Below are 12,472 nucleotides of genomic sequence, written 5' to 3'. Positions count from 1 at the left end.
TAATGAGAGAAAAGTTAAATGAAGAGTATAGTCATATAACAGATGATTATTCAAAATCATAAACACTCATAATATGTTAGATGAAAAACACAAAGGGCCTATATACAATGAATACCAATTTAAAAGAATATACACATACATACACACACACACACATACCTGTGTTGTATATGTATGTAGTTAAAATATGAGGAGATATATCAAACCTTTCATGTTTTATTTCTGCATGTTAGAGTTATACAACTTGAAAAATGAACCAAATAGATGTATCACTGGGTCCTACAACTATCAGTTGAACTAGAAAGGCATGAGGAATTGACCCACCTCATCATATCAACTGCTGATGAAATACAAGTCGAGAAAAAGTGCTGATAAAGTAGAGAGATTTGAATATAAGAAGCACATAAAGGGGAATTTTTCCACAACTTAATATTTTTGTTTATTTTATTTTCCTTAAAATGAATCTACCCTTCACCCCACAGAGACTGACAATACTAACTGTACAATTGCCACAAAGAATGATCATATCTTTGGAGAAGATGCACTACACACTTATTTCCCCGGTCCATGAACAATGGCATTAGGATCTCTGGAAACAAAAACCTAAAGCAATGCCTAGTCCTGGGCTGTTCATCACAACTTGCAAATTTTACATGTTTTCTTCTTTTTGAAGAGAAATAAATATGATAATTCTGAGGAAAATGGATCATATGCCATCTCCCCAGTGCAATTTCCCGGCATATCAGCATTTTGCTTTGCCAAGCTGAACCCAGCTCTTCTGAAACTGTAAAGTTAAAGAAGAGGCCTTCAAGCCCTGCCTACCACAAAGACTTAGCTGAGGCTGTGGAATTCATTAACTCCTCTCCTTAAAGGGCAGCCTCTGCCCAGACGAGGGCTCTGAGTGAGCCCAAGGTGACCACGGCCGTGTTACCTGGAGGAAGTTCTGGCTGGAGATGATGAGAGCCAGCTGGGCACTCAGGTCTTCAGCTTGAGCTTGGCTCCCCCTCACTCCCTGGACCAACTGAGGGATGTGATCAGCCACTGCCTGCAGAAGGCAAGGAAATAAAAACAGCAGGGGTAGAATGGTGGGATCATCCAAAGAAGCTAGAACACGACCCAAGTGCGCTTTTTGGATGTGCCATCCACTCCCAGGGGACGCCAGCCCCAGGCCTTGGAATGACACTGCACATTTAGCTAGCTGGGTGCGTAACGACACTGAATCCCATTTTCTGGGCATTTTCTCTACACACACTCTACCCTGTGGTCCTGGAGGTCTCAATACATTCCTTTGAAGATGACTGTCTATGATAAGGCCTAAAAGGATTTCCTTAGTTGCAACTCACACCATCTGGCTCACTGGCATTGCAAACCTAGAATCAAAGGATCTACACGATTCACAGGTGGTAAACTGAAGTGTATGGCCCCATGTTCAGAAGGTGACGGAAATACTTGGATACCAGTGCATGTAAGTGCTTTGGCTTCTTACTTTGCAGGCACACATTCTGCGCATCAGCCTTTGTGTTGCCACAAAGGCTTTCTCTAAGAAGGGGACTTCTCATTCTCAAACTAGGAAAGCCCAAAGCCAGGGGAAAGGAGAGAGGCACAGCATTCTGTGAGGCAGGAATGCGGTACAGTAATGGGCTCCTACGGTGCCTTGGGAGATGAGCCTTTTACTTTCCCTGTGTTCTGTCCACATTTCCTTTCTGTGCTCACACCTCCTTCTCTGGTTAATGAGGCTCTCAGAGGCCCACAGCACTGTGGTCAGTGCATACTGGCCTGGTGCCCAGCGCATACTGGCCTGGTGACATATTTTTCTAGGACTGCTCCAGCACAGGTTAAAAAAATATTTCAGTGGAATTTTTCCCAGGCCTCCTTTAGGGCTGCTAGTTCTAGTCATTTGCTCCACTCTCTCCTCTCCATCTCAAACCTTTCATTTCCTGGTAGTGACACTTGAGACCTAGTATCTTCAGTCTCTCTGCAGAAGAGGGGCGAGAGGTCTCACTCATCCTGTGGCATGTCCCTGCATGTGAGCAGCACATGCTCCCTGAGAAGAAAGTTTTCACCCCTGCTAACGGCTGAGCTGAGGACCCAACAGGAAGCAAACTCCTCCACAGCAGAGGCCTCACTCTCAGCAAGACCCCTTCTCTATCCACACAGGACTGAAGGACACCAGCCCAGGACCCTTCTATGTCGCTGAGGCTTTTCTTCCTGGAGTGCATTCAGTCCACAACAGCAGCAGGGCTGGCCTCAGAGAACCCCGATTCAGGAATAGAGGGCTCTATCAGAAGTAAAGCCATTTCTGAAGTGGGAGCAGTGGCACCCCTCACAAATGTGAATCATTTGGCAGAGATCTGAAGAAGGAGAGAGGGTGCAGTTGGCTCTCATAACCCCAGCACAGACAGGTATGCCTCCCAGCCAGCCACCATGGCTAGCTGCAAATACTTCCAGGACATGCCAGCCAGACGTGCCACCCACATGTGGGCAGTGGCTTTGCAATTGGACTTTGTGTCTGCCACCATTAAGAGGGTCCGAGGAGGAGTCAACTCCCTGGGCTCTTGGAGAAACCAACAAGGGTGTTTACTGTACCTTTTGTAGTAAACTGGCCTCAACTTAGCATCAAGGCCCAGGTGTCAGAAGAACAGACAAAAGGGCAACAACAAAAAGCACCAAAGCACAAAGTCACAGAGCTTAGACGGGATGAAATAAATCCTTGAGGTGCAATTATTAGAAAGCAGGAAATGAACCCTGCTGAATTTGAAGTCCTGCCTCTCAAAGAAAGGCACTCTGGAAACTCAACACTTCCTTCCCATTTCAGAGCCCTAAAATGGCCTCGTCATTGATCCTCTTTGGCTCAGTCTCTTGAGAAGAAAATCGTGGACAAAAGTAAGACAATGCTGGAAGAAAATCATACTTTCCTTCCAAACACAGGCCATCCACTTAATGGACAAAAAGCAGACGTGTATACACACCTGGAACATGGGAACTGGGGCAAATTGGATTAGGAGCTTGGATAATCTGTCTTTACTGAATTACCAGGGGACTTGGTGTTCTAATGTTATCAGGGTCATCTGCAGCCGACCTGGCTCTCTGTGCACTGGAACCTCACCTTGCAACTCTGGACCAGCTGCTGCTGGGCCGCAGGGTTCCTGTTGGAAACAGCTGCATTCTGGGAGGCGGCGATGGTCTGTGTGGCTGCCGCTGCGGCCTGCTTGGCTGCAACCTGCAGAGGAGTGATAGATGAGTCAGGGTCTGCACATGCAACACACATGCATGCTCTACAGGTCACTTCCACCAGAGTCAGGATAGGTCTGTTGCTCTAAAAGAACTCGGAAGAGCAGGCTTTGCCTTTTAAAACCAGTGATAACTCTAATCTTACAACACACTATCTTCCTTGTGTTGACATCCTCTGAGACAAGTGACAAAGACAGGCATGCTTGAAAGCTCAAGCTTTAAGTTCATTTGTCTTTCTCAAAAACAAAAGGGATGATTCCAAGATCATAATGACACTGACAAGCTGCACCAACTTTAAATGTTTTTGGAAAAAAAAATCTCCCACAAGCAGCATAGATGGTTCTGTGTCAAGCACAAATGCTGGTGCCCATGACTCTCCTCTCTCAGCACTCAGAAGCCTTAGTTCCAAAATGCAGAGACTTTCCAACCAGGGCACTTAATTGTGTTTACCCTCTTCTCTTTGTCCAAGAACAACAATGTTACTTTTCTTCCAGAATATAGCAGACTGCATATGGAGGGACTTCTCAGTACACAGGCAAAGGTTTCAGCTTCCAAACTCTCAAATTTCAGTGTAAGGGTCTCCTGTGTGCATTTGTCAGATAAACTTTTTTTTTTTAAATATAGTTTGTGCCTATTACTATTTCAACTTTTTCAGAATAATTATTTCAAAAAATAACAAGTATATTTCACTCCCTTCTATACCTCTCCACCCAAGCCTAATCTCCACCTCCAGTCTTTGAAGTCCATATTTCCTAGGGGAAGCCCTGACAAAGCCACTGACTCCAACAAAATATAAATATTTTCAGCAAAAGGTCCTTCTTGAATGTGTATATCCTTTAATGATAGAAAAAAAAATCCAGTTCCTCCTGAAAAGAGTCTAAATTCTATTCCTGAATGCTAGAAAGGATTCGAGCTTACAGAAGCAGTTTTTTCCAATTGAGTCAATGCTTTTATAGTACTCAAACCTTCAATGATGTGAACCTTGACTTGGCTTTCTTTATATGGTCAACACCTCGTTAATTCAACTATCTTTTCAAATAACTCTTTGCAATTTAAGATGGGCATCCCAGAAAGCCAGCCTCTTTCCTGACCTCCAGTCGGTTGACAATTTTTTTCTTAATAGCATTCTGGGCAGCTGCGTTGGTTGCTACCCGGAGGCCTTCTGCAGCTTCTCTCAGCCTTTGCTGCTGGTCCTCATTATCCGGGTTGGCTGCAGCCCCCTGCAAAGGCAAAAATAAAGATTTCAAGTGGTCCAGCGGGGGACATCACTGAATTCATGCCTTCAGTACTATTTTTTCTTAGTAATAGAAAGCATTTGAAAGGATAGTCAAATGCCACAAGCAGTATCTTTATGATAAAGATGTTTCCTCATGCAACAAAACATACCTACCAGGGGATGTTTCAAAATTGCATGGCTAATCAGTTAGAAATCCAAAGTAATAATTAAACACTTGAGAACATTGCCTTGGTTGTCCATACAAATTAACCTGTGGCCAGAAATCCATGGTTTAAAAGATGGGAAGATTAAATCTCCCCTCTCCCCATCTCTCCGAGGGAGAATCTTCTATTCATTGGCATGACACAGTAATGACACATCTTCATATCACTCCTGAAATACCCTGTGGCACAGGTAAATGTGATCAACTCAGGCGGGGACAGAGGGAAGAGGGGGAAGGATGGAGGGAGGGCTCAGGAATGCCATTCAAAAAGACTCCAAGGAAATTTTGTTACAGAAAGACCATGCCCAGAAATTACATTCCCAGAAAGACAGAGTTGGAAGGTCTAGTATAAAGTCGAGATGGTACCCAAATGTACCGAATTAATGAGAGAAATGTAACACCATCAACCTGACAGAAAAAGAGGAAGGCAATGTGCCAGTCACGCTTTCTTTGTCCAGCCCCACAGCCCCTTTTACTTTGTTGCTTTTAGTTGAATATGTCTTAGAAATCTAAGTGGATTTTATTTAGATGGGTGGGATTCTGAAGCAGGGGTAGGCTAATGGTAATGTAGAGAAAGGATATAATTTTAACTCTATAATAATTCAACATGCTCACAGCACATCCAGCCTTCCTCTCCCACAACAATAACAGCAGCAGTCAAGATTTCCCTCACCAGGGCCTGAATGCTTTGTAACATGTGCTTGATGTCTACAGATCAATGAGTTTCTTCCTATGAATGCTTTCAGGCAATAATATTTGCTCTTGAGGCAGGGAGAACAGCACACCGATTTATCGAAAATCAACTTTCTAAACGTCTAGATTTCCAAGTGGTCAATTTGCTAAACTTACCAATTTATAAGAACCTATTTCTTTGAGCTATTTATAAAAGTTATAGCAATGCATACAGGATGGAATAGTTTTAACAGCTGTGGCACAATTCTTTTGGCAACCCTCTTGAATAGAATCTCCTATTCTTTCAAACTTTAACCACTCTCATAATCTTGATTTTGTGTTTCTAGCAATGAAAAATTTTTATTTCTGCATTTCACATGTAAAGGGATTGTTTGGACTACTTTTGGATTCTTTTGCAAGTTTATGAAAGTCATTTTGTTTTTTTCTGTTCATCAGGTATTTTCTAAGCTGCTCCTTTATATATGTCTCAAGTGCACATCAGCCTTAATGTTATGTATTTTGAGCAGCCGGAAACCAGCATTTCTGCACTTCACACTGATGTGGATGCTTTGGGTCCTTGCTCAGCAATGTCTTTTTATGATGAATATGTATCAGATATGGGGTACTAATTTTGGCCTGAAATCTTAGTTACTAATCATGAAATATATTTTTTCTGCACATTAAATATAATCCTTGGAAGTCTAACCATTGCATGTTCTTTAGCTTTCAACAAAATTCAGCAAATTAAAATATTGCTACAAAGACAAAACGAAAACTTTTAACTAAAAGTTAAAAGAATTTACAGAAACACTTAACGTTGTCCCATTTAATATAAATAACCAAAATCACATGAATACTTAGAAGAAACGAGTTTTTGGTAACTTGGTAAATGCAGTGAACTGGCCTGGTAAACAGTCACATCAAGAAACAAAACGTGGCTGGGCGCAGTGGCTCACACCTGTAATCCCAGCACTTTGGGAGGCCGAGGCGGGCAGATCACAAGGTCAGGAGATCGAGACCATCCTGGCTAACACAGTGAAACCCCATCTCTACTAAAAATACAAAAAAATTAGCCGGGCATGGTGGCGGGCACCTGTAGTCCCAGCTACTCGGGAGGCTGAGGCAGGAGAATGGCATGAACCCAGCAGGCAGAGCTTGCAGTGAGCCAAGACTGTGCCACTGCACTCCAGCCTGGGTGACAGAGTGAGACTCTGCCTCAAAAAAACAACAACAACAACAACAACAACAAAAAACCGTGCACATCGGCCTGGCTCAATACTGCTTATGTGGCATTAGCATTTATCTTTTCGAGTTTTAATTTTTTTCATTTGTAAAATAAGGAACGGACCAGATTTACCCTATAGTTCTTTCCAACCTACCAAGTAATTCTTTATGAACATAAGATTGCCTTATCTATGTATAGACTGAGAGAGGTGGGGTAAACTAGTAAAACCTTTTAAAATATTCAAGTACTACATAAAACCCAATACATACACACACACACACACACACACACACACAGCATATATATATACGTATATATATGTACATATATATACGTGTATATATATATATATATACACACACACACACACACACACACAGCATATATATATACGTATATATATGTACATATATATACGTGTGTATATATATATATATATACACACACACACACATACATACATACAGCTTAAAGAAGGGGGGTTAATAGCAGAGCTTATTGGCTGAAACAGGGATTAGGAGACAAGGGAAGGAAGCTCAGACACTGTCCCTCCCTGGGTCTCTCCTTCACCCCTACCCAACAGGTGTCTTTAAGAACTCTCAGTCCCTCAAGTAACATGATGGCCAGTTCAGTCAGGAGAGGTCCTCTACATGGCTCACTATATGTCACAATACATTTTTTTTTTTGAGACGGAGTCTTGCAGTGTCTCCCGGGCTGGAATGCAATGGCGCGGTCTTGGCTCACTGCAACCTCTGGCTCCCAGGTTCAAGCAATTCTCCTGCCTCAGCCTCCCTAGTAGCTGGGATTACAGGCATGTGCCACCAAGCTTGGCTAATTTTTGTATATTTTTAGTAGAGACAGGGTTTTGCCATGTTGGTCAGGCTGGTCTTGAACTCCTGACCTCAGGTAATCCGCCCACCTCAGCCTCCCAAAGTGCTGGGATTACAGGCGTGTGCCACCATGCCCAGCCCACAATACATTTTAAGTGAAGTAATGCACATATTAGGTTGAGATACCAATTCCCTGAAGCCAGGGAGATGAGGTAAGATGTGGAGACACCTAATGAATCTTTTTTTTTTTTTTTTTTTGAGAAGCAGGTTTGCTCTTGTCACGCAGGATGGAGTGCAGTGGCGTGATCTTGGCTCACGGCAACCTCCGCCTCCTGGGTTCAAACGATTTTCTCCTGCCTCAGCCTCCCGAGTAGGTGGAATTACAGGCGAACACCACCGTGCCCAGTTAATTTTTTGTGTTTTTATTAGAGACAGGGTTTCACCATGTTGGCCAGGTTGGTCTCGAACTCCTGACCTCAGGTGATCCACCTGTCTTGGCCTCCCAAAAGTGCTGGGATTACAGGTGTGAGCCACCGTGCCTGGCCTTAATGAATCTTATATGCATAGAAATACATTTAAAATATTATTTTGAGGGCAGGAATTTGAAGGTGATTTTTATTTTCTTTTTTCACATTTATCTGCATTTTCTATTAATTCTGTAAGAAATGGGTGCTAGGTACACAATAAAAAACCCAGAAAAATATAGCCTTATTCATTTAAAACAGTTCTCACCTACACGTACACATCGGAATATCCTGAAGAACTTAAACATGCACACGCGCGCGTGCACACACACACACGCACACACACACACACAGAGTCCTACCAGTGACCTCGTGAATCAGGATCTTTGGGGATGAAACTGAGGCATGTGCATTTTAATATGTTTCACAGGGGGCTGTGTATCAGACCCCTGGTTCAGAATCACTAGGTTTTGTAACCATTATGCTATAGCACAGCTGTCAAAAAGCACAAAGCTAACTCTTAACTACTCATCATTTTATAATATTTAAAACTGCAACTGGGATTTAAAGAACTGTAAAGTAGGAAGTAGTCGACTGTGCAAAATCTTGATAGTAGTTGAGAAGTCAAATGGACGGCAAAAGTAACATTAAGGCATTAAGGAAGAGAACAGGTTTAGGTGAATTTGCTGTTGAAAAATCTCAGGTTTAAATTAGTCACCACATTCAATGAAGCCAACAGTGATGACCAAGTGGAAAAAGAGGCTTCCCTAAAGAGGGCACTTTGCTGCTATGGCTGAGTCAGTACCACTTCCCTGAAGCATTTCATTCAGATGTTTCATTACCTCCTTTGCCACAAGAACAGGGTTAGATGTTACAAGCCATATAGGTTTTAAGCAAACAAAAATGCACACTCAGCTGACCATCCCTCATCTGGAAAGTACCTTCCAAATCCTAACACTTAATAGTGTTCACTTTTCATACAAACAAATCCAGTAGAATACCTTTGCAGCTTCCACCATGCGAGCAGTGGAGTCAGCTAAGAGTTTTGCTGCTGCCAGGAGCTTTTTCGAATTCTCCATGTCGATTTCGGCTTCTGCATCTGACCTCATGGCATTGACGAGGTCTGATGTGGCTTGGGCCAGGACCCGTGCCTGGCGCACCATTTCACCTAGAAGAAAGAATAGAGGATGAGGTCTGTTTGTCTGCTTTTCAAAGGTCAGTAAAACCTCAGGAGCCACTACAGTCTTGTCTCTACTCTTCTGGTAAGCGGGAGCAAAAAAATTGAACCTCCATGCTCGAGTCCTAAGCCATGCATCCAAATTAGAACCCAAAATGAAAATATTCCCTGTGGCTGGCAGGATGTGGCTCCCCGAACACATCCGGGTTCAACCTTTCACTATGAGGCATTATCAGAACAGAAGTAGCCAAAGAGGAACACTATAAAGAGAGGGCAGGGAACAAAATTACGTGGATTTAGCATTAGTAAATACTTATTTAGAAAACATTGCTTTCTTCACTTTGAAAACCACTTACACAAAAGCCTCTATAATAAACTTTTTGAAGAATTGGCACAGAACAAAATTCCTTTTAAATTCTGTATTAATGTGTAGGCTACCTAGCACCAGATGAGAGATATCACACAATCCACTCAATGTGTGCCATTTGGCCTTCGCTTATTAGCTTCATGCTCAAATGCTATGACTTGCCTCGGCCTGGAGTTTTCTCTGCCAATTTTCTCTTTGCTCATCCTTTTTTGCCCAGCACTGATTTTGATCTTGCATTATTCTTTGGTCTTATTGTCTCTGTGATTTTACTGAAATCTATTTTAATTTCCTTCCAGAAGTAGGAGGAGTATAACAACCAACATTAAAAAATAGAACGATTCAAATGTAAGGGATTTCTTCCTCTAGCAAAGGTCATCTGAGAAGAATGCTGAAGCACTATAACAAAAAGGGGGAAGAAGAAAGCTTTTACTAAAATAAAAATGGGCTCAATTCAGTGTGGTATCCTGGACCGGATCCTGAGACGGTAAAACGACATCAGCAGGGCTGGGCGCGATGGGTCACGCCTGTAATCCCAGCACTTTGGGAGGCCGAGGCAGGTGGATCACGAGGTCAGGGGATCAAGACCATCCTGGCTAACACGGTGAAACCCCATCTCTACTAAAAATACAAAAAAATTAGCCGGACGTGGTGGTGGGCACCTGTAGTCCCAGCTACTCGGGAGGCTGAGGCAGGAGAATGGCATGAACCTGGGAGGCGGAGCTTGCAGTGAGCTGAGATTGTGTCACTGTTCTCCAGCCTGGGCAAGAGAACGAGACTCCATCCAAAAAAAAAAAAAGGACATCAGCAGAAAAACTGATGACATCTGAATAATGTCTGTAGTTTAGTTAGTAAAGTACCAATGCTAATTTCCTGGTTTTTGACAAACGTGCTATCCTTTAGGGAAGATGTCAAAAATGCAGAAACTGGGAAAGGTATATGGGAACTCTCTGTATTTTCTCTGCAACTTTTTTGCAAATTTAAAAATATTTCAAAATAAAAGGATTATCAAAAACAAACAAACAACAACAAATTCAAATGTGTGAAGCATTCCTATCTTGTTAAATTATTTAAGGATACAGAAGAACACAAGACAATTTTCTAAAAACACCAAAACTCGTTATAAGGTATTGTTCTATGCTGGCAAGGAAGCACAAAAATAGATCTCTTACAGATTACTAGTTGGGTTGCAAATTGTGGGTCCTTTCTGGAGAAAAATTTCTTAAATACATTTAAAATAAAAATCTACCTACTGGCCCAGCAACTCCATTAATAGGAATTTACCCTACATATGAAAAGTAAACTATTTTTTACAAGAATGCTTACTGTAGTATTTTTGTAAAAGCAAAACGAACAAACAAAAAAACCTAAATGTCCATTAAAAGATTATTGGTTAAATTATGATACCTACAAAAAATAGAATACTATGCTGCCACTAAAAAGATTAACATACAGGTGGACATGAAAAAAGTCCAGGTTGGGCATGGTGGCTCACCCCTGTAATCCCAGCACTTTGGGAGGCTGGGGCGGGCAGATCACCTGAGGTCAGGAGTTCAAGACCAGCCTGGCCAACATGGTACAGCCCCGTCTCTACTAAAAATACAAAAATTAGCCGGGCACCGTGGCAGGCGCCTGTAATCCCAGCTACTTGGGAGGCTGAGGCAGGAGTATCTCTCGAACCTGGGAGATGGAGGTTGCAGTGAGCCAAGATTGTGCCACTGCACCCCAACCTGGGCAACAGGGTGAGACTCCATCTCAAAAAAAAAAAAAGAAAAAAAAAGTAAGTCTTTAAGATATATAAAATGAAAAGGTTATGAATTTTGGGGATTTTGATGGCACAGTGGTAAGCTGGGTTTGGGGAGACTTACTTTTCAATAGATTATAAAAAGGTGTATTGCATATGTTTTTACACTGACTGTATATTAGGTATGATGCTTTGGAATCTGAAAACACCCTTTTGGTGGAGACAAACTGTCCTCTTAGGGCTGGCCAATTTAGAGAATGCACAGGCTCAGCAGGGAACATGTCTTTGATATGCAAACTAACCAATCCAGAGCTATTCCTCTTCTATCTGGCCCAGACACCCAGTAGACACTGTTCCTCTGTGTGGATCACCCCGGGGCCAGGTACCAGGTAACTAGCCACCACCTCCATAATTTAGAGCCTGCCAAAATTATTTAAACTAGCCAATCCTAAATTGTTTATTCTGCCCTGCATTTCCCAAGGAAGCTCCAATAAAGGCCACAGTCTAGGCTCTCCCCTTGCCTCTGTCTTCTCCCTCCTGACCACCCCGGTGCTCTCCCATGACCCTGTGTGGCATGTGGTGAGCCCTCCAGGGGACATGCAAGTATGATAAACTTCTTAAATTCCAAGCCTTGATCTTGTTTCCTTCTGTGGCTGCTCCAACTTTGCCATACCATACCCAACACGTGCATTCGCAGAACAAAGGGAATTCGCTGTAAATCTAACAAAATAACAAAATCTAACCATTATAACAAAAACCCGGTGAACTCTGTTGAAGTCTGTAAGCATGGCTATGGAAGAGTCTTGTATCTTTTTCTGAGCTTCAGTGGGGAAGTCTTTGAGACTGAAGAGAACTTGCCCTTGCCAGTCATCCAGGCAGCCTTCACCTTCCCTACGGGTGAGCACCACCATCAGGAACACCAAAACCCACCCATCCACCCACCCACAGCATAGTGCCTTACCAGCATCACCCATGGAGCTGAAGATGCTCTCGGTGACACACATGATGGTGTCAGTGGCCTGGTCGTAGCGGCCGATGGGCTCGCCTCGGCTGGCAAACTGCCGCACATGCTGCAGGAGATCGTGGAGGGCCTGGCTGACCACGCTGGCCGCCGCGCTGACCTGCTTCAGGAGCTCACTATCGGTAGTGGCCGCCTGGCAGGCACGGACGCAGTTCTCCACCGAGCGGTCCACCAGCTTCCCTGCTTCAATCAGCTGCTCCTGGCACACAGGGGAGCTAATAGTGGGGCTCACAACCTGAAGCGAGACAGGAACAGGTTTTGGGCACTGTGGTTGAATCCTGGTCCCTTCTCCATGTGCCCGTGCA

At 43.2% G+C, this 12,472-nt stretch overlaps 1 protein-coding gene across 4 annotated transcripts in view; it reads right to left on the bottom strand.

Annotated features, from left to right (window-relative positions):
• Nucleotides 1–12,472, bottom strand: part of TLN2 (talin 2) — a 460,005-nt gene that overhangs the window by 125,449 nt on the left and 322,084 nt on the right. For all 4 annotated transcript variants that reach the window (XM_030814511.1, XM_030814513.1, XM_030814512.1 and 1 more), the window contains 5 exons: nucleotides 12,108–12,402; nucleotides 8,863–9,029; nucleotides 4,323–4,451; nucleotides 3,107–3,220; nucleotides 932–1,045 (listed from right to left, as the gene is read on the bottom strand). In XM_030814511.1, the coding sequence (XP_030670371.1) occupies nucleotides 932–1,045; nucleotides 3,107–3,220; nucleotides 4,323–4,451; nucleotides 8,863–9,029; nucleotides 12,108–12,402 (819 nt within the window). The remainder of the gene's footprint in view (nucleotides 1–931; nucleotides 1,046–3,106; nucleotides 3,221–4,322; nucleotides 4,452–8,862; nucleotides 9,030–12,107; nucleotides 12,403–12,472) is intronic.

Source organism: Nomascus leucogenys, chromosome 6 (assembly GCF_006542625.1).
Source record: "Nomascus leucogenys isolate Asia chromosome 6, Asia_NLE_v1, whole genome shotgun sequence".
In the NCBI taxonomy this organism is placed as follows: Eukaryota; Metazoa; Chordata; class Mammalia; order Primates; family Hylobatidae; genus Nomascus; species Nomascus leucogenys.
Note: the sequence above shows the minus strand (reverse complement) of the source record. Positions and strands in the feature narration are given on the sequence as shown.